General features: G+C 39.9%; 1 protein-coding gene across 1 annotated transcript in view; it reads right to left on the bottom strand.

Annotated features, from left to right (window-relative positions):
• The window catches only part of Rnls (renalase, FAD dependent amine oxidase), a 262,021-nt gene that overhangs the window by 5,623 nt on the left and 233,829 nt on the right, over positions 1-22,569 (bottom strand). Inside the window, exon 6 of the mRNA XM_057778762.1 lies at positions 20,459-20,634. Coding sequence (XP_057634745.1) covers positions 20,459-20,634 — 176 coding nt within the window. The remainder of the gene's footprint in view (positions 1-20,458; positions 20,635-22,569) is intronic.

The raw sequence follows: 22,569 nt of genomic DNA, 5'->3' as shown, positions 1-22,569 counted from the left end.
TCTCTTGCAGGACTCTCTGCCTCACATGGCTGAAGACACTTGCCAAAACACACTCCATGCTTTCATATTTTCCTCACTGGGTAATTGCAGAACGGGCGATTCCACCTTCAATGTGATGGGATTGATTTCCTCTAAACTGCTGGCTGCCGAATCAGTGGCCCACTTTCCCAACCACGTGATCTGGCAGCTGGCATTTACCGCTCAGCAAATTAAATTATACGGCACTGACGAATTACCAGCTCACAACTGAGCAGAACATTTCCCCTAAAGCTCCCTTCTGCTTATTAGCTGTAAGTTTAGAGCACTCAGGTCCATTAGGAAGATGGCAACTGGAAGGCACAAACCCCACCGCAAGTGGGGATTCCATGCGTATGTCTATTCTTCAGACCTTCTCTATGAGGATGTGCACCAGTGAGTTAACCCCATCCCCCATGTGTGAATTTCCAAGATACATAAAGCGAAGTAACTATTTAAAAATGCTTTGTTTGGAAAACTATACATAGTGTACTGGGTTTTATCAGCTTGACACAAACCTAGACATATGCGGGAAGAAGGAATTTTAATTGAGAGGATGTCCTCATAAGACTGGCCTGTAGGGAAGTCTGTGACATATTTTCTTACTAGGTGATTGATGTGGGAGGGCCGAGCTCATTTGCATGGTGCCATCCCTGGGCAGGTGGTTCGGGGATATAGGAAAGCAGGCTGAGCAAGTCAAGAAACGTGATCCTCCATATCTTCTGCTTCAGTTCCTGCCCTGCTTGGTCTCTTGCTCAGACACCCCTCAGCTATTGACGGTTACCTGGAACTATAAGATGAAATAGATTCTTTCCTCTCAAAGGTACTTTTGGTCATGGTGTTTTACCACATCAATAAAACCCTAAGACATAGAGACACACATGCACACACACACACTATTTCAATCATAACTATAAACACATCTTTTACAACCATAAAAAGTTAATAAAGAAATATACTGTTAGTCTTTCCCGAGACTCATTCCTATGACGACACAGAGCTGTTGACCTCTGATCTATGACATCTATGTTCTTTCCATAGCATCCATCCTCTCTCAGTACTGTCTAGAACATGGGCAACGTGGTTTTTCTTATGAGTGTATTACTGAGCTCTCTAGGGGTTTTCCTTTCTGCCATTGATATTGCCTCTGTATCAGACCAGACATTACAGAGAAAGAGTTTAACTGGAGTTTCTTTTCAGTGGAACAAAAGTTTCCAGACAGTGACCAGACTGCTTAAATAATTAAACAATTTGTGGTTCAGGGTCTGCCCACTTTAATGAGAAAATAACCAAGTTCACATGTATGAAACCCATATGTGACATCACCTTGCTCCATGTTGGTATCTCATATTGGGTGAAATAAGATGAATATTAAATAGATTAGCGGAGGAGAGATGGTGACATACATAATAAGTAGTAAAAACCCATGAGTAAAAAGATAATTGAGGAGAAGCAGGACCCTTGAGGCAGGGTCTGTCTGATGCACAGCCCTGCATTGTCTGGCTTTGAATGCATCCAGCCACAAGCTCTTCATTTTCTCAGTCCGTCTAAATGAACAGCATTGTGTAAAGCTGACAGGAATAGCTGCGGATAGGAGAATCGACAAAGGTAAGTGCGCCGAATCCAGAGCCTAGTCTGGTTTCTCCAATAGTGCTACAGTGTACGGGGGTGACATGTACAGGAACTCCTGACAGACATCGCTAATCAATGGTGGTATACGTTTTCACTGAGCCCAGAAGTGGCTGCGACACCTTTGCTTTAGTGCTCCAGGGAGCCAATACCAGTTGGTTGTAGCTGCTCGTGGCTACGATACACTATACACCAACCATAAATAAGAAGACTACAGAATAAATGTAATGTGAAATACAGGAATAAATTATCATTTTTTCCCCTCTTTCTTTCCACTAAAGCTAGGATAGCCTGATGCCCTGTCTTTCTCTAAACTAGAGACCTTTTAATGTGAAGAAAAAGGATTAGAGCAGAGTCACTTCCTCTGTTAAAAAGCCAATTAGAATTCTTTCTAAAATCTTCTCGACTCCTCTACAGACTACTGCCTTGCCACAGAGTGTCATCTCAGGGCTCCAGCTGTACTTGGAAAGAAAGCTTTGTCTGTAGGTGTAAGTCTCCAGAACCACATAAACAACGATCAGAAATGGTGGGAAAACTAGGATTGGAGAAGATGACTCAAACGATGCTAGAAAATATCAGTTCGGAGCCAGAAACTAACAAAACCATGAGTACTGGTGTAAAGCCCTTAGCAGCTTCACTGTCTCAGCCTCCGCCTCTAGTTGCAGTGACTCATTCTCTGTCGCCAACCATAACCCTTCGTTCTTCTCCTTTGAGATGCAGGCTCTGGAAGGTAGCTGCTTCTAAAACAGATGATTTTTATATAAATGAAGAAATATGATCTGAGATGTAGGCTGTCTCCATCAATCCAGCATTCTGGTGCCGAGGAACTGTCTTTATGGTTTCAACATCTGTCTGGGCTTGCACCTTTGTTGAGGAATCTGGTACAGTGGGCATCCCTACAATTCTTGAGACCTTTGAAAAAAATTACTGTTTGGACAAAAGAAGGCATTTCTGTAGAATTTTTAGGTTTTCCCATATAATACTTCACAGTTTTCAAAGCTTGATTTTTCATTGTGAAAAAGCATGTGTCAGTTACTTCAAAACATAAACAACATATCCCCCACCATGTTTCTTATGGCACCCAGTAGTCCTCCTTATTCACAGGGCATGTGTTTTGAGATAGCCAGCAGATATCCAGGATAGCACCGTGTAAACCCCAGTTCCTTCCACCACTTATAGTTGCTTCCACAGTTCCTTTACCATGTGTAGCTGAAGCTAAAAGGTATGACTTCATACATCTAAAGTGACAGGTTGCTCTGAACAGCCCGACAAGTTCTCATGCATCCTTTCACCTGTCCAGAATGTGCACTGACTGCCTAACTCATCCATGCTATATGCATTACCTGCTGTTGGCAGTTCTTCACAGAACTTTGATTGCACTATGTTATTTTAGTTGTCTTATTTTGCTTTCTTTATTGTTAATCTTCTGTTGTGTCTAAATTATAAAAATTTCCTTTAACATGAGTACATAGGTACAGGAAAAAAAAACAGTATACATAGGCTGAACTTCTATCTTCAATTTAAAGTATTAACTGGGTGTCTTGGCAAGAATGAGCCATGGATAATGGAGGGAATATAGGATGAGCTAATTCATATGAAAAAATTAGCCATGTAAGAGATTAGAAAATTTTACCACATTCTTATATTTCATTCTAGTGCATCACCTTAGCTTCCCTGAATTTGTGTGAGTTTTGATAGGAGATGTCATATGTGCCTTGAATAGAAATATTGTATTTTAAAAAAATCTTTATCCACTCTGGAGGACCTATTCAGGGTGACTGTAAAATTTCATCTGAATTCAGGGAGGCTGTGTCGTCTCTCATTCACTTGCTGAGGTAAATTCTGACTACTGATATCCTTGCCTTGCATTTCCTCTATCGTAGTGTGTGTGTGTGTGTGTGTGTGTGTGTGTGGTATTGGCCACACTGGCAGTAATGCAAAACTATGAAGGTTTAGATGGATGGAACTGGTGAACACATTTTCACAGCTCCTTGCCTTTTCTAGTCTGCTGTAAAACAAAAGTAAACCCAGGCCATGATATGAGTAGGTGAGCCATTGTGGTCCACGTCTTAAAGGCTTGTTCTCCAGCCTGTGGTGGAGTAGCTATTACAAGATGGGCCCGTAAGAGGAAGTTTGGTTACTGGGGATGTTTGAACTTTGACCCCCTTGTGCTTCTCAGCTGTCATGAAGTGACAGTTGATCTCTTCTATGGCCTTCCCACCGCAAAGAACTACCTCTTCCTGAGGCTTCTCAGATCATTAGACAACATTCATATTTCCCTAGAAAGGCTCCCCCTCCACAGGTACATTGCCACAGAACCACCACTAACTAACAGTGTATGTGTCTGTTGGGATGTAAACATATTCATCTTAATTTCAAAAGCTGGAAAACCTAATAGTTCACACTATTACCACACTGTAGCTACACCTCAGTGAAGTTAAAGACTTTAAGTAGTGTTTTAGAGAGGACACACATGAAAAACATCTCTTTGAATGCTAAAGGCATCAGAGAGCAGCGAGATCACTTTTTCTGGGTGACTTAGTCATTCAACACCCATACCTCTTAAAATGCTTTCTTAAAAATTCTCTGTATGCTTGTGTTTTTGTGTTACAACAGGAACAACACACAAAGCATATGCCTGTTATATCTGTCTATATCACTGTGTCACTAAGATTAGTGTTAAAAATATCTGTCAATCACACATCTAATATTATAGAAAAGTGACTCAGAACTGGAAAAATAATGACACATTGGGGCATTCATTATACCTTTTTGCCCATTTTAAAACCTATTTCTTTGAATGACTCACCACATCTGACTAAGATTTCTAAGGACCCCAGTGCCACCTCACTCCATGCTGCAGAATTTAATATTCATAAAGAGCTTTATCTACACATGGGCACCTTCCTGTGGAGACGGTAAATTTTAATTGGGCCGTCTGTGTTCTGCTTGTAACCTCATCTTTCCCCTGGTCTACTCATCTCTTCAATGTTCTATTATATTTAATGGTGATGTCATAAGCCCATTTCTTCATTGCACTTTAGGGAAAGCCTTACTGTATTATGGACGCTTGGCGGCAAAGCCTTGTGTCGAGTATGACAGAGCCTCTGTACAATTACTGCGGGCTACAATATGTCCTCAGTGTGGGGGAAATGAGGCGGTTTGGTCAACTCTCAGCGGGGCTGTTCACTTTATTGGAATTTGTGTATCCAATTTTAATAAACCATTGGGCAGATGTAGGATGAAGTGTGCCACAAATCAATGCTACGATCCCCGGAGCAGCTTCAGTGATGTCAAACTGCAGAGGACACACTTTGTTGACATTGAGTTTGATTGCTGAGGTCTATATCGGGCCTCTTTTAAAGTTCTGAAAGCATTAGAGCCGCCTGTTTGTATAGACTTTATTCAGAACAAGCACACAATAAAGACCGACATATGGTTTCCTCCAGCACTGTCTCAGTTAGAACAGACAACACAATAGTCATAACACACGTCCCTTTAGAATTTTTAATTGAGTGGAAAATTGCTCTGCCCTTTAGCAACTTTTAGTATATTAACTCATCAATTATTCAAGCATTTGTCTTGTTCCTGGGTGCTGCTGGGTACTACCAAAGGTAAGAGGGCACACCCATTTTATTTGCATCTGAATATAAATGATCTACAGCAGTCTTCTAGTGAACCTGATTGCTGAAGAGTAGAGGCAAACATGCTTCTAGTGGGAATCCAGAGATGAAAGGAAGCCTGCTGTTCCCAACTTATCCCTCTTTTCCATGTTTAACTTGATCAATGCTCAATTCTCTACTCACTGGGCCCTTCCCCATCCCATGCCTTCTCCCATTCTCTGGGCATCCCTCTCAATGACCCTGAAGTCTGACCCTTGGCATTTCCTTCTGGTTCTCATTCATGTTGAATGGACCTAGGAGCTTTTTGTCTGAAATGTAAGATTAAGGTGAAAAGGATTTTGGGTTCTTGAAATGACCTGCCTTCTACTTTTAATACCATGAAGACAAAAGGGTCGACTTTGTGCTCTAAAGAGAGACAATGACAGATTATAAAAGGCAGAGGTAGTTTTAAAGTCAGCTTAACTGAAGTTAAAATTAAGAACAGTAAAAGCATTTGGATATGGACTATTCTGCCACCGTGGCAGCATCCACAGTCACATAGCCACCTCGTGAATACTCCGGAGAACATTTCAGTCTTTGCACCGTATTTCCTCATGCTCGTTTGCGGTTAGCTCCCTCCCCGTGCTCATCTGTCACTATATGTTTTTCTTTACTAGAGAGTCATATAAACAGACTTTGAATCTGACTTCATCCATTTAGATTAGTGCTTCTGAGATTTACTCATGTTATTATATTTTTTCTTTTTATTACTGAGTAATTCTTCCTGTATAAATAAACAGTACATGTTTTTACCTACTTTTAGGTAATGAATATTTGGCTTATTTCTAGTTTTGGAAAATTATTAATAAAGCTGGAATGCTAATTGGAAGGCGGCTTTTATGTGAATGTGTTCATTTCTAAGAGCAGATTCACTGGCTCACATGGTAAGCACATATTCAACTTTGCAAGACGTACAGTACAGTTTGTTTCTTAGGGAAGGTGTGACACCTTGCCTTTTCACAGTGACCTGGCAGAGTTCTAGTTTCTTCACATCTGTTTCAGAGTTTGTCAACTTAAGAATATTTTGCATGAGCCATTTTAGATGAGTAATAGTCTCTTACTGAAGTTTTAAACTGCATGTCCCTAATAGTCAATGATGCTCAGTGTGTGTGTGTGTGTGTGTGTGTGTGTGCTTGTGCATGGATGCACACACCCATGCACGTACACATGTGCTTACTTTCCATTCATCCCTCTTTGTATGTGGTAAACAACAAAAAACTTACTATTAGGTATATCCATTGGCATACACTAACCCACTTTCTTCTTTTTTTATTAAAATTATATATGTATATATTAATTATTATTATTTTTGGGACAGGTCCTGGCAATCCTGGAACTCTGTAGAAAAGACTGGCCTTGAAATAATATAGATCCACCTACCTCTGCCTTATGAGTGTTGGGAAAGACATGCACCACTATGCCTGGCTTTTAAGTTATATTATTATTTAAAACAAATTTTAAATTTAAATTATATTTTGGTTATATTCTTCCCCTCCTCAAAGTCCTTTCAGATCCTTTTCCCTCCCTCCCTCCCCATCCAACTTTAAGTTCTTTCTCAAAAAAAAAAAAACCAAGAATCCAATATAGCACCAAAACTCCTCCAAACCAAGAAGAAGAAAAATCAAACCAAACCAAAACAATAGAAGCAACAATTAATAACAAAACAAAACAAAAAAAACCCCAACAATATCCAAACAGAAAAACAAGATGAAACAAAACAAAAACCATAAAACCCCCACCAAATTGTAACCAAATAAAAGAATACAAAAATTGTGGAGTCCATTATTAGTTGGTCAGCCACTCTTGAACATGATACCTGTCCTGGAGTGGCTGATATACTCAGTGTTGTGTCTGGATCTGTCTGTAGTGGAAATGTCACATAAATGGAATCGTTTGAGATATGACCTTTGTGATTGCTATCTTCCATTTAGCACGATGTTTTCTGGTTCCTCCATGAGCTATCGGCTGTCAGTAGTTAATCAACTTTTATGTTTCAGTTGCAGTTCAGTGTATGGATATGCCACATTCCATCAGTTGATGACATTGGGCTGTTTATACATTTAGGTATTTTGAATGCTGCTGCCAAGAATATCTGACCACATGCTGTTGACTCTTTTGAGCTTACAGCTGCGAGTGAATGACATGATCATAACTTACTTCTGTGTTTACCTGATTAAGGAGCCACCCAGCTGTTTTCTTAAGTAGTCAAACCATTGCATATTCCTTACAGAAAAGTGCAAGCATTTCACTTCTCCATATCCTCACAAACACTCATAGTTTTGTATTAAAAAAAAACTTATAACCATCCTCAATGAAAACTATTGCTTTATGTAATTAACATGTGCTAATAAATTTATAGCATAATTTTTAATGGTTGTAAGTTCATGGTTTATCTCACTGTGGTCTTGCTATGCCCTTGTCTAATGAATTCATGTAATCATCTGTATTTCTTTGACGTCATATCCATTCAAGTCCTTTGCTCACTTTTAATTTAAACTTTTTCCCCTGTTGAGTTGTAGGGCTGAGTTCTTCATATAGTCTCCATGTGTATTCCTCCCAAACATGTGACCTATCAATCTTCTCATTTTGCCCTTTTATTTCCCTTTACAAATTATTATTATTTCCTTTTATGTTATGGGTGTTTTGCCTGTGAATAGTGTGCATCCTGGTATATGTGGAGGCCAGAAGCAGGTGTCAGATCCCCTGGAACTGGAGTTGCAAATGGTGATGAGCCATCATAAGGGTGAGGGGAATTGAACCCAAGTTCTCTGGAAGATCAGCCAGTGCTCTGGCCAGCCGGAGCTCTTATCTTCTGAGCCATTTCTCTAGTCTCTTTTTACTCTTTTGATAATTCCTGAACAAACAAAGGTTTGAATTCTGAGGTAGCTAAAATTATATTTTTTCTTCTACTGTTTCTTGTGTGTGTACGTAATATTTACAAAACTGCCAAGCATAAGGTCATGAAGATTTACTCATATTTTTTTTCTAGGAATTTCATATTGTAGTTTGTGTTTTCTGTTTTGTGAAGATTTGGGTATGCTGTATGAAGCAGAAGCCAGCTTTGTCCTCTTGTCCACTTGTTTCCCCTGCTGGGGAGATGCTTTTTTTCTCTCCATTTGATGGACTTTGGAACATTGTCAGAAATCAGCTGATCACACGTGGGTTTGGTTCAGGTCTCTCACTTGTGCTGTCAATCATGTCGATCCTTACGTCAGTCCCACTTGAAGGTGCATCTTTGTCGTAGTTTTGAAACTGAAAAGAGTGAATCTTCCAATTTAGCTCCTCTTTAAAAAGATTACTTTGGACTATTTAGGGAACACTTGAAATTCTATTTGAAAAATCTTGAATCAGTTTTCTAAATATAATATTTTATTTTTAACTTTGTGTGTGCTTGGTGTGTGTGTGTGTGTGTGTGTGTGTGAATCTGTGGATACACACATGTAAGTATGGTGCTGGCATTGTCCAGAGGCATTGGATTCCCTGAAGGTGGAATTAAAGAGGACTCGGGTCCTCTGCAAAAGCAGCACCCACTCTTCACCTCTGACCCATTTTTCAGGCCTCTTGAATTGGAGTTTTCGTTTCTGCACATACAAACAGAATCTAGATGCAGAGAGCAGTAGATTTGAGCATCACTTTCGTGTCTTTTACACGTCTAATTTCAATTCATGGCATCTTTTGGTTCACTTAGGTCATTGTTTCTTTCAACAATGTATATTGTTCTGGGGTAAAATTTCATTAAATCCAAATATCTTCTTTAGTATCATATTCTTCAAATCTTTTGCCCACTTTTATGTAATTGAATCATTTGCATTTTTAGTTTTTGTAATTATTCATTTGTGAGAATTCCCTATACATTTGAGATACTAATATTTATCAAATGTATGCTTTCCTAACATTTTCTTTTTTCTGTGGTTGTCTTTTCATTCTCCTTACGGTGCTTTTCAAAGACACTGTTTTTAATATACATTGGATATAATTTATCATTTTATTTTTTTGTGCTTTTCCCATTCTATTTAAAAAATACTTATAAAACCCATGTCATACGTATTTCTGCCTATGTTTTCAGTTAAAAATTTGATAGCTTAAGGTTGCATGTTTAGGTTTCTGGTCCATTTTTCAGATTATCCTTGAGAGAGTGTGAAACACGGGCTCCCGAGTCCAGAGTGAAGAGCTCCAGTTGCTTCAGTGCTGAGCAGTTTCATCACTACAGGCACAATATGCATCAGAAACCCGAGGCTCCTCCCTTAAAGCGGAGATGACATTTACTTCCTGATATCCGGACTGATGTGAGCATCAGATGGCAACAGTGGATGAGGACTGTCTAAAATCAGAGTATAAATGGTATTATGTTTACTTCTAGGACAGGAAGAACCGGATGACATTGTGTCACCACTGGGGAAAGTCTAAAACTCAAAAATTGCTAGCAGTTAAAAAAGCACAGAAAAGGACTGGGCCTTTAAATGGGGGTGTGTGTGAATTCCAGTTTTTTTTTACTTCCTAGAACTGTAATGGTCCTGGAGTTCTCCAGTCCCTAACTCACTTACCTATGTGATAAGAAGAATCTAAGTGTCTTAGAGCAGATAAAGGAGGAGTGAGCCATAGACAGATTTTGACTTACACCAGGTAAGGGTCTAATACATTAGACAGGGAAGGGGAAAAGGAAGGAGAGAGGATAGAGGAAGGGGGAAAGAAACAGAGGGGGAGGGAGGGGGAAGGAATAGAGGGAGGATGGAGAGGATACACACACACACACACATACATACATACACACATCCCCATCTCTATCTCTCCCCTCCTTCTCTCCCCTCCCCCCTCTGCTACTTCTCTCATAAAAGTTCACGTATTTTGACTCTGATACTATCATGACCTTTTCCTCTCTGACTTCCACATCATGGATACACAGCTAAAATGGTATAAGTAGCCATTTTGTATGGTTTCTTCCCCAAATTGTCTCTGTGCTTCCCAGCAGTACTCTGTGTATCGTTTGTCACACTGGACTTCACCGTGACTGTCTGCTCAGTGGACACCCTTTCTGACAACCATATCGAAACTTCCCGAAGGATGAGAGATGCCTCTGAATCCAGAACAACGACTGACACATAGTTAGAGTTCAACAAATGTGTGTGTGTTGATGAAAACATGAGTATAGATTATCAATTCCTAATGTATAAATAGGTATTACCAACTGAACTTGTTAGTTTTATAGCATAACACCGATATTTACTCTAAATAGATCAAATAGACCTAACTTTAAGAAGTGCTGCTGGGACAGGAACTAAACTGCCAGTGTGCCCACACTCGTGCAATAGCATCCACCATCTAGTTTTTAATACTGGGTTCAGATGACTATGTATGTAATATATGACACTTCCTCTCATTAGACTGTTAAAACATTTTCTATTAAGTATTACCATTTAAAATAATTTAGCTATTTTGAGTAAGTGTGAGAATGACTAAATGGCAGGGTGAGTCCCAGTACTGCCTGAGAAAAAAATGACTTCATTAAATGTACATGTGTTCAAACATTTACTAGTTCATACATTATGGAATCTTGTAAAAAGATGAGAGATTTAACTGTATAAACTTCAATTAAACTGTGACTGTATGTTCCTAAATCAAGGATGAGATTTCTCCGAATTATTTCATCACATGCTGTGTCGTAAGGAACTGAGGTAGATGGGGAGTTATGTGGAGATGATTCAATGGAACTTTGAAAATGACACTTGTCAGGCTTCCTGTTGTTGCTAGGTTGGCTCACGCCATAGCTGCCCTCTTCCAATGTGCCCAAAGGGCTATGGGCATGTGGTATGTAAGCAAGAGTGCTCTGTAGCCCTAATTTTATGCCAGGCAATGTTGGTTCAGGGCACAAACGTTAAACCATCACACACCAACAATGTACAAGTTAGTTTAGGAGAATGACAAAAAGGGGAAACTGATGCAAACTGTGTTCTGCTGCTGTCACCGGTCCTGTTCTGATGCTGTCCAACAGTTCCTTATAGGCTGTAGCTAACTGCCAGAGCTTCTGGCATCAAGTCAGCTCTGAAACACCCCATTTTGGAACTATTTATGTATGCGATATGAAAAAAGAGTTAAAATATAAATGGAATATTGGGGTGTGCTGAAAGATAGTCAAGGAATTATAGTAAGGGCAACATTTCACAGCCTCTGCACGGCCCCTCCTTCTTAGACGTAGGTTTAGCTGTAGTTTTTCACCAATGAGGACTCTGATGCTTAGAGTTGCAATCTCTTTGCCCACAGTCACACATAGAACCCAGATAAGAACCCAAGTCACTCTGACTTCAGAGTTTCAAGGCCATAATTATAAAACATTCTTAAAAATCTAGGAATTATAAAGCACATGTATAGAAGAGAAGTCACAATACAAGTGACAGAATAAGAGAAAGTGATTTTAGGATGGAAAGAGAAACAGAATATGCTTTGATAAATAAAATTGACAATTATCTTCCAGAGCAATCATGCTAGAAAGTCACATATTTAAATCTGTGATATGCACTAGACACTGTCTTTCATGGGTGATAAATTTAAATTGCTTTCAAAATTAGCTTATGAGTTAAACTAAAACAGTTGGATGAAGATCAGCTATAGGTTTTACTTCAAAGCTAATAAAATTATTAAGTTGACATTCTGCTTCACTAAAAAGATCAAATGACTTTGGTTGTTTCTAAAATATCAATCAAAATGCCTAGTTTCAGAGAGTTGTTGATTCAACAGATAATAGGCTTGCAAAGTGTGATAGATTAGATCTTAAATGTCCCCCAAAGACTCATGTGATAGAGAATTGAGCCTCAAAATGGTCCTATTGGGAAGTGGCAGAAGCTTTAAGATGTGAGGACAAGAGGAAAGGTCCTTAGGTGACCAGAGATGTGCTTTTGAAGAGGGTTGTGGGTCCCAGCCCCTTCCTCCTCGTCTCCTTTGCTCTCCCTTCGATTGAGAGACTATTAAGAGAAAGGCACAGGCTCCTTCCATGACATGCTACTTGCTCTGGACTCAAAACATTAAAACTAACCAATCTTGCACTAGACTCTCCATAGCTGTAAAAGGAATCGTTTCTCCTTACAAGTTGATTCTGTGCAATATTTTGCTATAGAATTGGAAAGCTGACACAGGAAAGGACCAGCCTGGTGGGAAAAGGGGGTGTAACTTGTCAGGAATCTGACTACTCTGGAGGAAGAAACGATCCTTCTGAGATGGTACCACCTTGCACTTTCAACTTTTTGAAGGTAACAATAGAAAATGCATAAGACAAAAGTAGAAGAAAAAACATGGTTTGCATCCTGCCAGCTCAGTCTTGAAATTAGACACAATCACCTCCCATAAAGTATCCTCATGAGAGAATAATGCAATTCTGTGCACACAGCCTTGGCCCTTCCAAATCAAATCTGAAAGGAAAATTCTAGCATTGCATTAGTCCATAGTTCCTCTTTCCTCTCCTATACCTTCTAATAAGGGGTTTTCTATTGACATGGGCAAATACTTCCCTGTCTGAATAAAAATGAGGACAGTGTTAAAACGAGGAATGTGAATGGAAGATGAGAAAAAGAGGCAAGAAAACAGGTCTACATGATGGGATGTTTCTGTGGAAGATTAAGAGTCAAGGGTAGAAAGAGAAAGTACAAGGGTTTTATGCAAATGGTGTCTTTGAGTTTTTTATTCCTGAGATGAAACACCATGACCAAAAAGCAAGCCGGTTTACACTTCCAAATCGTAGTCCGTCATTGACTGAAGCCAGGACTGGAATTCAGACAGGGTAGGGGCCTGGAGGCAGGAGCTGATGCAGAGGTCATAGAGGGTTGCTGCTTACTGACTCGCTCTCCATGGCTCGTTCAGACTGCTTTCTTTTAGAACCCAGGACCATTTCAAAGGTAGTCCACCCACAATGGACATCAATCACTAATGAAGAAAATGCCCCCACAGGCTTACCTATATCCTGATCTTATGGAGGTATTTCCTCAGTCGAGGCTCCCTTCTCTCCATCTGCACTAGCTGTGTCAAGCCGACACAGATCTAGCCAGGACAAGTGGTGTGTGCTGAAGGGCTGCTTCTAAAGGATCGGCTGATGTTAGGATGCTGCGTGTCCTTCAAGGTTCTACCAAAGATCGGCAAAGGCTGAATCTGCTTTTAACACGTTTTAATTTCTGGATTATATTTCTGTGACTGCAATACTATGTTAAAGACAAAGTTTTGAAATGCCTTTATTTATTCAGATAATAGTAGTGTATTTACAACATTCATGTTACAGTATAATACCATGTATTACAGTGTTCCTAACACTGGGTCCACGGGAGAATTTCAGGCTCTTCATAAAACCTCATGCCTATATGCAGTATTTATATTCATGTGCACGCATAGTTTTCTTTATTTTTTACTAGAGTACAAAGTAATAGCTTTCATTATGAAATTCTCATAGATGTGTATCATTGTACTTTAAACATATAAACTTATGGGGGCTAGCAATTCTTACCTAATCCATACAATCACCCTTCCCCATTATCCTTCCTCATTCTCCTTTGACACCCTCTTACTTGTTACCTTAGTTCCCTCAAATAAGGAACAAGCCGTGGAAAGCAAGTCAGTAAGCAGCACTCCCCCATGACCTCTGCATCAGCTCCTGCCCCCAGGTCCCTACCCTATCTGAATTCCAGTCTTGGCTTCAGTCAATGATGGACTACAATTTGGAAGTGTAAGCCGGCTTGCTTTTTGGTCGTGGTGTTTCATCTCAGGAATAAAAACTCAAAGATACCATTTGCATAAAACCCTTGTACTTTCTCTTTCTACCCTTGACTCATCCTGCTGCCATATGTATTTTAATCTTTCTTTCTTTCTTTCTTTCTTTCTTTCTTTCTTTCTTTCTTTCTTTCTTTCTTTCTTTCTTTCTTTCTTTCTTTCTTCTTTCTTCCCCCCTCTCTCTTTTGAGATAGGGATTCTCTGTATAGCCCTTGCTGTCCTGGAACTCACATTGTAGACCAGGCTAGGCTCAGACACACAGATACCTGTCTCCTCTATTTTCTGAGTGCTGGGATTAAAAGCATGCACCAGTACTGTCTGGCTCTTTTTTTAATTGCATTTTTTCCCATTCTGGAATAGCCTTTTGTTAAATTATAGCAACAGTGCTTGCTTTTTTGATAGCTTAAAAATTATTTTATATTTTTTGAGATTACAATATAATTACATTTCCTTCTTCCCCCTCTTCCCTCCAAAACCCTGCATTTACTCTTCTTGCTCTTTTTCAAATTCATGACCTCATTTTCTTAAACTGTTATTACATACATAAACATGTCTGTCTACACATGAGCTGAACAAGGATGACATCAATAGACATGCTAATGTGGATGGCATACAGCTCATGAGGCCTCAACCCCACACAAAGAACTCCAGGCAACTCTGAGAGCTGCAGAAACAGTATCTGCCAGGTAGAAGAACACCACCTGGTTATTCAATACTAAATGGTCAGCCATGACAAACATACACATGCTAGTAACACAAAGACTGTGTGGTTGCCTCCACCTTCCTGAAAATGTCACGATTTATTTCTCTTTATGTCTAAACAAAATTCCATTGTGTATATGTGTCAAATTTTCTTCATTCCTCTGTTGATAAACATCTATGCGGTTCTTTTTGAAGCAGTTATGAATAGTGCCGCGGTAAACATGGCTGTACAAGTATTTCTGTAGTGCTCTGCCTGAGAACACTTAGGCCTTCCGGTATATACTGAGTGCAATAGATGAGTCGAATTGGTTCTGCTTTCATGTTTTCAAGGCGCTTCCTTCCACACTGCCCTCCATAGTGGCTGCCCCAGTTTACAGTGCCATCAGCAGTGGGTAAACGTTTATCTCCCCCCACTCCCCACCCCCACATCCTCACCCAGACTTTATGTTGTTTGTTTCCTTAATGATATCCATTCTGACTTTAGTGAGACAATCTCCAGTTTTAATCCGTGTTTCCTTGATGGCTAAAGATATTAAGAACACTTTTTCAAATATTTATTGGTCATCTGTATTTCCTTCCTTCCTTCCTTCCTTCCTTCCTTCCTTCCTTCCTTCCTTCCTTCCTTCCTTCCTGAACTGTCTGTTCATTTAAACTGTTCATTTATTGATTGGTGCTTAACTTTTCAAGTCTCTTTGTACATTATAGATGTCAGATGTATAGGTAGAAAAGGCCATTTTCCCTCTTCTGCCTGCCATACTTTCAGTCTGCTGGTCACTTTCCATTCTGCGCAGCAGAGACACAGCCTCTGAGTAAGAAACTAAGTGACAGATCACTGCCCTGATAACAACCGGTTGGTGCATTCATTCATTTTGTCAATGATGCTAACGTGTCAGCTAACTCAACTACCTTTCTGTGCTCTAAAATTCTTCTCCTGATCTCTTTGGTGTCGGACAATTTTTAAAAATAAGTAGCAGCACATGCCTTTAATTCCATCACTTGGGAAGCAGAGCCAGGCAGCAGATCTCTGAGTTTGAGGCCAGCCTGGTCTACAGAGCGAGTTCCAGGATAACCATGGCTACACAGAGAAATCCTGGATGGAAAAGCAAAAGTTAGTAATAATAATGATGATAGTAATGAAAGCAATTCATGAGTTTTCAAAGAAAAATGGCAGAAAGAGTCACTAATATTTTAACTAAAGAAGGATGGGGAAAATTATAGTTATACCTCAACAGCAACCAGCCACCAGCAATAGTTTAAGGAATCTCCAAGGCAGACCCTGAAACAAAGGAAAGCCCGGGAGCACGGTGGTGAGAGTGAGAGCAGCAGGGTCAGAGGCTCCCCGAGAATCCTATGTCAAGTTATCTGAGAGGCATTTTCAGTGATCAGTCTTCTGCCTAAAGTGTTAAAATAACCAACTTGTTCCAGAATCCTCAAGGAAATGCTGTATGGACTAAACACCAAATTACATTTAACTGGATAAACATTTAAATTACGGATGGGAAATTGATGTAAGATGGAAGGACTGAGAACCATTTAAAAAATTTGCCACTGTTCCCTTGAGTTAAACCCAAACCCAGCAGTTGAGGAATTTTATCCAAACCCTACATGAGAAGCACAGAAACAGTTGCCAAGTTGTCCAAACACATTTTTTCCCTTCATTTGCAGCACCCACAAAAATGTACCACTATGTTGTTTAAGACAAAATTCAATTTAGAGGCTCGAGTCTCAGCAGATATTAGTCTGTCTGGTTTCAGAATGGAAACTGGTGACGCTGCAGGCAGTTTTTATGGAATAGGCGAGTGAGCATGTTCACCCCCCTCCTGTCACGGTGGATATTCCAGAGATGGCAATGGGTCTGCAGAACAACAGGAAAATGAGAAGCTGGTTCCCATGGACAAATACTCTCACCCCTCCCAACTCATTTCTTTAAGATGGAGCCTTAAAGTGCTGATGCTTTCCCTTAAGATTTTATGTGGGGGTCTTAGAGGGATCTGCCAGGGGAACCAGAGGAAAGAGGATGTGACTGAGAGAAATAAAGCCCTTCCCAAAGATCCCTAATCTTTCAAAGCTGTGAATAATTAGTTGCCCCGACGGGAAGAGTACCCACCTGATGAACGTATGGCCCACCATGCCACGATTATCCATGGGAGTAGAAGGAACTTAGTTAATTCCACCCCCCACCCCACGCCTTTGTTTCCTCACTCACTATAGTGGGTTACCACCGGGAGACTTGAGATTCTTTGAAAGCACAGTGTGTTTATATGACTTATTTGGGGTTTGCCAGTGGAGTTTTAAAATTTGTATATATATTATTCTGGGCACTTCTTAACGCAAATGTGATGGATGGTGTGGACATGGTTTGTGGGTATCTTTCAAGGATTCACATTGCTGGAAGCTACGTTCCTTATGTACGGCAGTAGGACATTGATGAGATGGAGTTCAGGGGAAGCTGGTCAGGTTGTTGAAGATAGTTGTTGGATGCGATTGAAGTAGTTACCAGACTCTGAGCTACTTTTTGGGAGAGTCAATTGTCATAACAGAGCTCCTCCAACTCTGACGCTGGCTTCATGGGTCACCAGGCATCCTCATGCATGCTCTGCTCTTGTCATTGTGATATACCATGAGGTGACTTAGCCAGTGGGGCCGTCACTGGCGCCAGCACCATGCTGTTTGGACTTTTAGCTTTCAGATCTACGAACTAATGAAACTGGTAAATCTGAGTTGACATGTCCTATCATGATGGTTAATCTTTCATTGTCTCGATTTAGAATTGCCTAAGAGATGCATCTTTGGATATTCCTGTGAGGTGTTACCACAGATGTTTAAGCAGAGAAGACACATCCTAAATGTGGGTGTAACTTTCCCAGGGTCTAAGTTTTTAGAATGATTCGAGAGGGCAAAGAGAAAGTGTCCTGAGAATCAGCATTCACCTCTTTTCTCTTCCCTGACTGCAGGAATACATTGTTTATTTGCCTTATGCTCCTCTGCTGTGCCATGATTGGTCAGAAACCCACAAACCATGATCTGACTCTCCAGATTCCTGTTATTTCTTTAAACTGTCTTTATATTGGTATTTTGTCATAGTAAGGAGAAGAATAAAATACCCCAAGTCCATACCTTATATTAGTATTCATCTCAAATACTGTATATCTATGGATTAGGACAAGTGTATAATTTAATTTACTATCATAGCATCTGAATATTTTCAATATCTTGAAAATCCTTGCTAGCCTAGCTATTCTTCCACCCTTCCCACCTGTCTTGCTTTCTAGAAAGCTACTTACCTGCCGTCTTATGCCTCTTCTAGTTTGTGTTTCCACCGGTCATGAGTGAGAGTTACCACTGCTCTTTCTTAATAACATTGCATGGTATCAGGCTTTTTGGCTATTCCAATTGTGTGTCCCTTTGACATTAAATAAGATCATGCCTTTGAGTTACCCAGCTTCGAGTCCTGTCCCTCCACCCCCCTCTAACATTTAGTGCCAAGATAAAGTTCAAGTGTCCCAAAAGGAGAGAAAAAGAAGAAAAGGAATCAATGGACAGAAAATATTGATCCTGCAGGGTCTAGGATAGAAAACTGCTACCACCCAGCACTGTTTGGGACAGAGATTCTTGCTCTGTAGCCTACAGAAGCTTACCTAAATATAAAGGTGTGTAGGGCTCTGGCATTTTGTCTTTCAAAAAAAGAGAAGAAAAGGAATGAGATGATATGTGGAGAACAAAGAGAAGGGAGGAGAGACAGAAGGAACAGAATGGAACCTGTTCTAGACAGAAATGGTGGTGGGGTTTCCTTCTCAAAAGCTCTGTATCTGTTCAGACAGGTGGGGAGCCAGAGAAAATGTAGCTCCTGGATCCTCTGTTTCTGTGTCTCTCGTTTGTATTCTTCTTCTTATGAGTTTAGTACTGTATCATGTCCATCTTCCACACAAATGTACATTGATTAATTGAAACAAGGCCACTTGTACCACAGTGGCAAGGCTTAGGATATACACATCTCTGTCAAATTCCCAAGGTTAAGATGGACCTTTGAGAAGCACTGGGAACACATTGTTTAAGGAGAGTATCTAAAAGTAAGTAAATTATTTTAAGTTACTTGACCTTTCATTGGTCATTCCTTTTTTTCTAATGTGTATAGGTGAGATGTTCACCACAAATAACAATGTTACTCTTTGGAGACTGACATTCAGGAGCCTAGGGAAGTGTATGAACAGTGAGTGAGAAACGCAGGCTTTAAAGCCTGGACAACAGCTTGTCTCCCTTCAGACTTTGCAGTCAGTGTAGCTTCCAAGTCTACAGATTTATAAATACAGTGGAATGATTTCAACACCCAAATTGCAATTAGAACCATTGTTAGAGTTCAGATATGCATGACATTCAAAATAATCTCTTATTAAGTTTTGTGATATTGTAAAACCTTTCATGTGATTAGGATAAGTCTACTTTTAGAAGACTATCAACTTGTAAGAAATGAGTAGATTTCAAATGCCATTTTTTTAGCCAATTAGTAAATTGTTTATGAGAAAATCAGAAAAAGAAACTTCACAAACTACTTTCACAGGAGGATTTACAATAGGCAAAACGACTTATGTACAATACACCCAGCTTCAAACTATGCCAAGATTTTTCTCCCCGGTTTCCTTTTCAAGTCAATCTAAAATTGAGTTAAATATCATTTAGAGACACTAGTTATTGAGATTTTTTCCAGCGCTCTTAAAAGGAAAGGGCAAAGTCTTCTAAAGTGACCATGACATGCTTAAGTAAATATTTTCCCCCAAGGTTCACTGTATAATTTAACTTGAGAAGATATGGGTAAATACAGACCTGCTGCAATATTTTAGTGAGTAATTTACTATTTCCTCTAATTTGGAAAGGTCTTTAAAATATACAAAATCTGCTGCGATTTCCCATAACACCACTTTTTTTCTGAAGGTTTTACAGCTTGGATAACCAATAAGCACTCACAAATCTGCTAATCAATGGCCTCAGAAACCCTGGGGGAAAACGCAAGTCTCTGCGTCTTTTCATCTTCACTCTATCCGACCTTTGCGTCATTGACCCCCACATGACTTCCCAGCTGAGTTTACAGATCCAAAGACATTTCTGTGACAGTATTCCAACTCTAGTAAAAGTGTGTGTGTGTTTAAGTCAAGATTTACTCTGTATTAAGAGCTTTAAGGCTAACCTAGAAGAATGATAAGCAGGGTTAGCTTACCCTGGAAGGCAGCTCAGTTCAGTATTCTAGACTTACTCATGAAAGGCCTCTGCTGTCACCACTCAAACTGAAGTAAAAATTCAATAAAAAAAATCCTGACAACTACCTATGCACATAATGTTAAAGTGACAGACTTAAAAAATCTGGGTAGATAAAGTGGCTCCCATGTAGCCACAGTGCCAATTAGGAAGATCTGCAGAGCTGCATTTGGATGTAGAAGCTCTCTTGCCTACATAGGAAACCCAGAATTTCAGGATGTGCTGGGTTGTGGGCAAAACTGGTAAAAGTGCCACGAGCATCTCATTGAGAAGTAGCGGGACTATGGCACCTGTAGAAATTACACGTGTGTGTGACAAACCCGGATTAACTTCAAAGATGCCACCATTCATTTCTCCTCTTAGAGAACGGTGAAGAACACAAAGTGACATCAGTTTTGCTAGAAAACAGTTGACCCAGAAAAGGCCTCCATTCTGCCACTCTCTTCTCTGATTACCTGCGAATACCTCCACTTCTGGCACTTGGTAGCAACCGGCTGAGGCAAACCGGGCAGAATGGCTTCCAGCTGTTGGCTGATTAACTCCTGCACGTTCTCCTCACTGTGTTCCAAGTGCGTAACTCCAAATGGGACAGTGGTGTGGATCACCAGGGATGGGCCAAATTCCGATGACTCTGTAGTGAGAGGACAGAAGGATGGGTCTTAAGGCACAGGAGCCTGGAAGCACAGGCCCGTGTTTGAATTCAAAGCTAGAAAGTGAGCACAGCGACCAGAAGAAAAGCAGACTAATGGCTCAGCATATGTCAGGCTGGTTCTGAACCAGCCTCAGCTCTCTTGGAGAGGAAGGTAGGTTGAAGATACTTTAGCAAACAAGAGCTCACGTCTTTCTAAGAAACGTGAAGAGACGACAAGAACCTCCTGCTCTGGGTACAGCTACATTTATTGGTATTTTTATCTTCTCTTACTATCAAATTGTAAGTCTTTTATATATTATATCATATATGTTCTTTTTTTTTAAGTTCTGAGAATAAAATGGATGTTCTAAAAGATACTTATGTTAGGAAGACTGCAAAATATATTTCTAAAATTATAAAAATTGTACATTATGTTTACCACTTTGAAAAAGAAATTATCTCTTTGAAATGAGAACTTTCCTCCTAATATTATTTCTTGCATCTTTTGTGTGTATGTGAGGGTTGTGATGTAGCCCAGGCTGGCTTTAAATTTGAGAATACCTCCTCCACCTCTTAAGTGGTGAGAGTATAGCTGTGCTGCTATACTTTATCTTTCATCTGACAACAGAATAAAAGTCTGTCCCATCTATAACTCCCCATTTTTATTTGTCACTGAATTTGATTTCACTGTATTTTAATGATTACAAAACGTGTAGATGCCCACATTTACAAGAACATACGGTAGCCAATAAGGCATGAAGTTAAAGACATTTAGGCATCTAAGCCATTAGAAAATATAATCTTGGAAAGAATGTTAACCTGAGTTTGGTTTAAATAATACTGACGCCATATGGCACTGGCAGATCGGCAACTTGATTCTAAATGTCTCTAATTTTGTATTATAAGAGGTCATACTATTTGAACTATATCAATTCATTTCTATACACAAAAATCAAAGGTTGAATGGCATAAACCAATCACTTGGCATATGCCCAGCTAGTGTCTCTACATTTTAGAGATTTATTTTTTTTTAAGGTTGTACCTACCTAGGTTTATAATGTAGCTAAAACAACATACAAAATAGATGCTTCATAAAAGATACAGGATGAAGGCAATAAATCAGCTAAAAGGGCAATATTCCTAGGTGTTGCTCAAATTATAGCCATGAATTATTTTTAATAAAAGTACTTTGTCTCCCTAGTTCACACAGCTCAAGACTTTAGAGATAACTACAAGGGATAGTCTCAAAATGCTACAAACCTTTGAAAGCACAGTCAGTGTTTCCATCAAATCCCACATGAATCTATCACACATGAGGTTGGGATATGAATGAAAACATTGTGTTCTAAATGACATGGTGAATCAGATCGTCTACCTTAGTCCACCGTTCGCCTCACTTTAACTGGGACAACCTCATCAAGCAGCTGAGAAGACATCCCTGGGCATGCTGAGCTCTTATCCTGTGAGTGCAGACTTCGCTGACACGGCACAGAGGGAGAGACTCATCAGTGCAAAACTGCAAGTTCCTTCAGGGGAAGCTCCCACAGTAGGAAACCTTTGGCATGCTGCCTTTGAGGTTTGATGGTTTAAAAGGTGAGGACTGTGTGTGCACCTGCAGTTACTGTTCTCTGCTTCCTGCTCCTGATGGAATGTGACCAGCGGCTTCAATCTCCTGCTGCCAGGACTTCCTCACTATGATGGACTGCACCCCGAACTGTGAGCCAGAACAAGCCCTCTCTTACTTAAGTTCATTTGGGAGGGTATTTTATCACAACAGGAGAATACCCAAGACAGCAGGTGTTATTACGTGCCAGTTTATAACTATTTTATATCAGTTAAAAAACTCATGAAGCTTGTTCACAGTGGAGGGGTGCAATACCATTCTCCATTATGTGGTACCAAATCTTTCTAGAGACAGAAAGCTACCTCAGCGGT

Source organism: Chionomys nivalis, chromosome 8, assembly GCF_950005125.1.
Source record: "Chionomys nivalis chromosome 8, mChiNiv1.1, whole genome shotgun sequence".
NCBI lineage: Eukaryota > Metazoa > Chordata > Mammalia > Rodentia > Cricetidae > Chionomys > Chionomys nivalis.
Note: the sequence above shows the minus strand (reverse complement) of the source record. Positions and strands in the feature narration are given on the sequence as shown.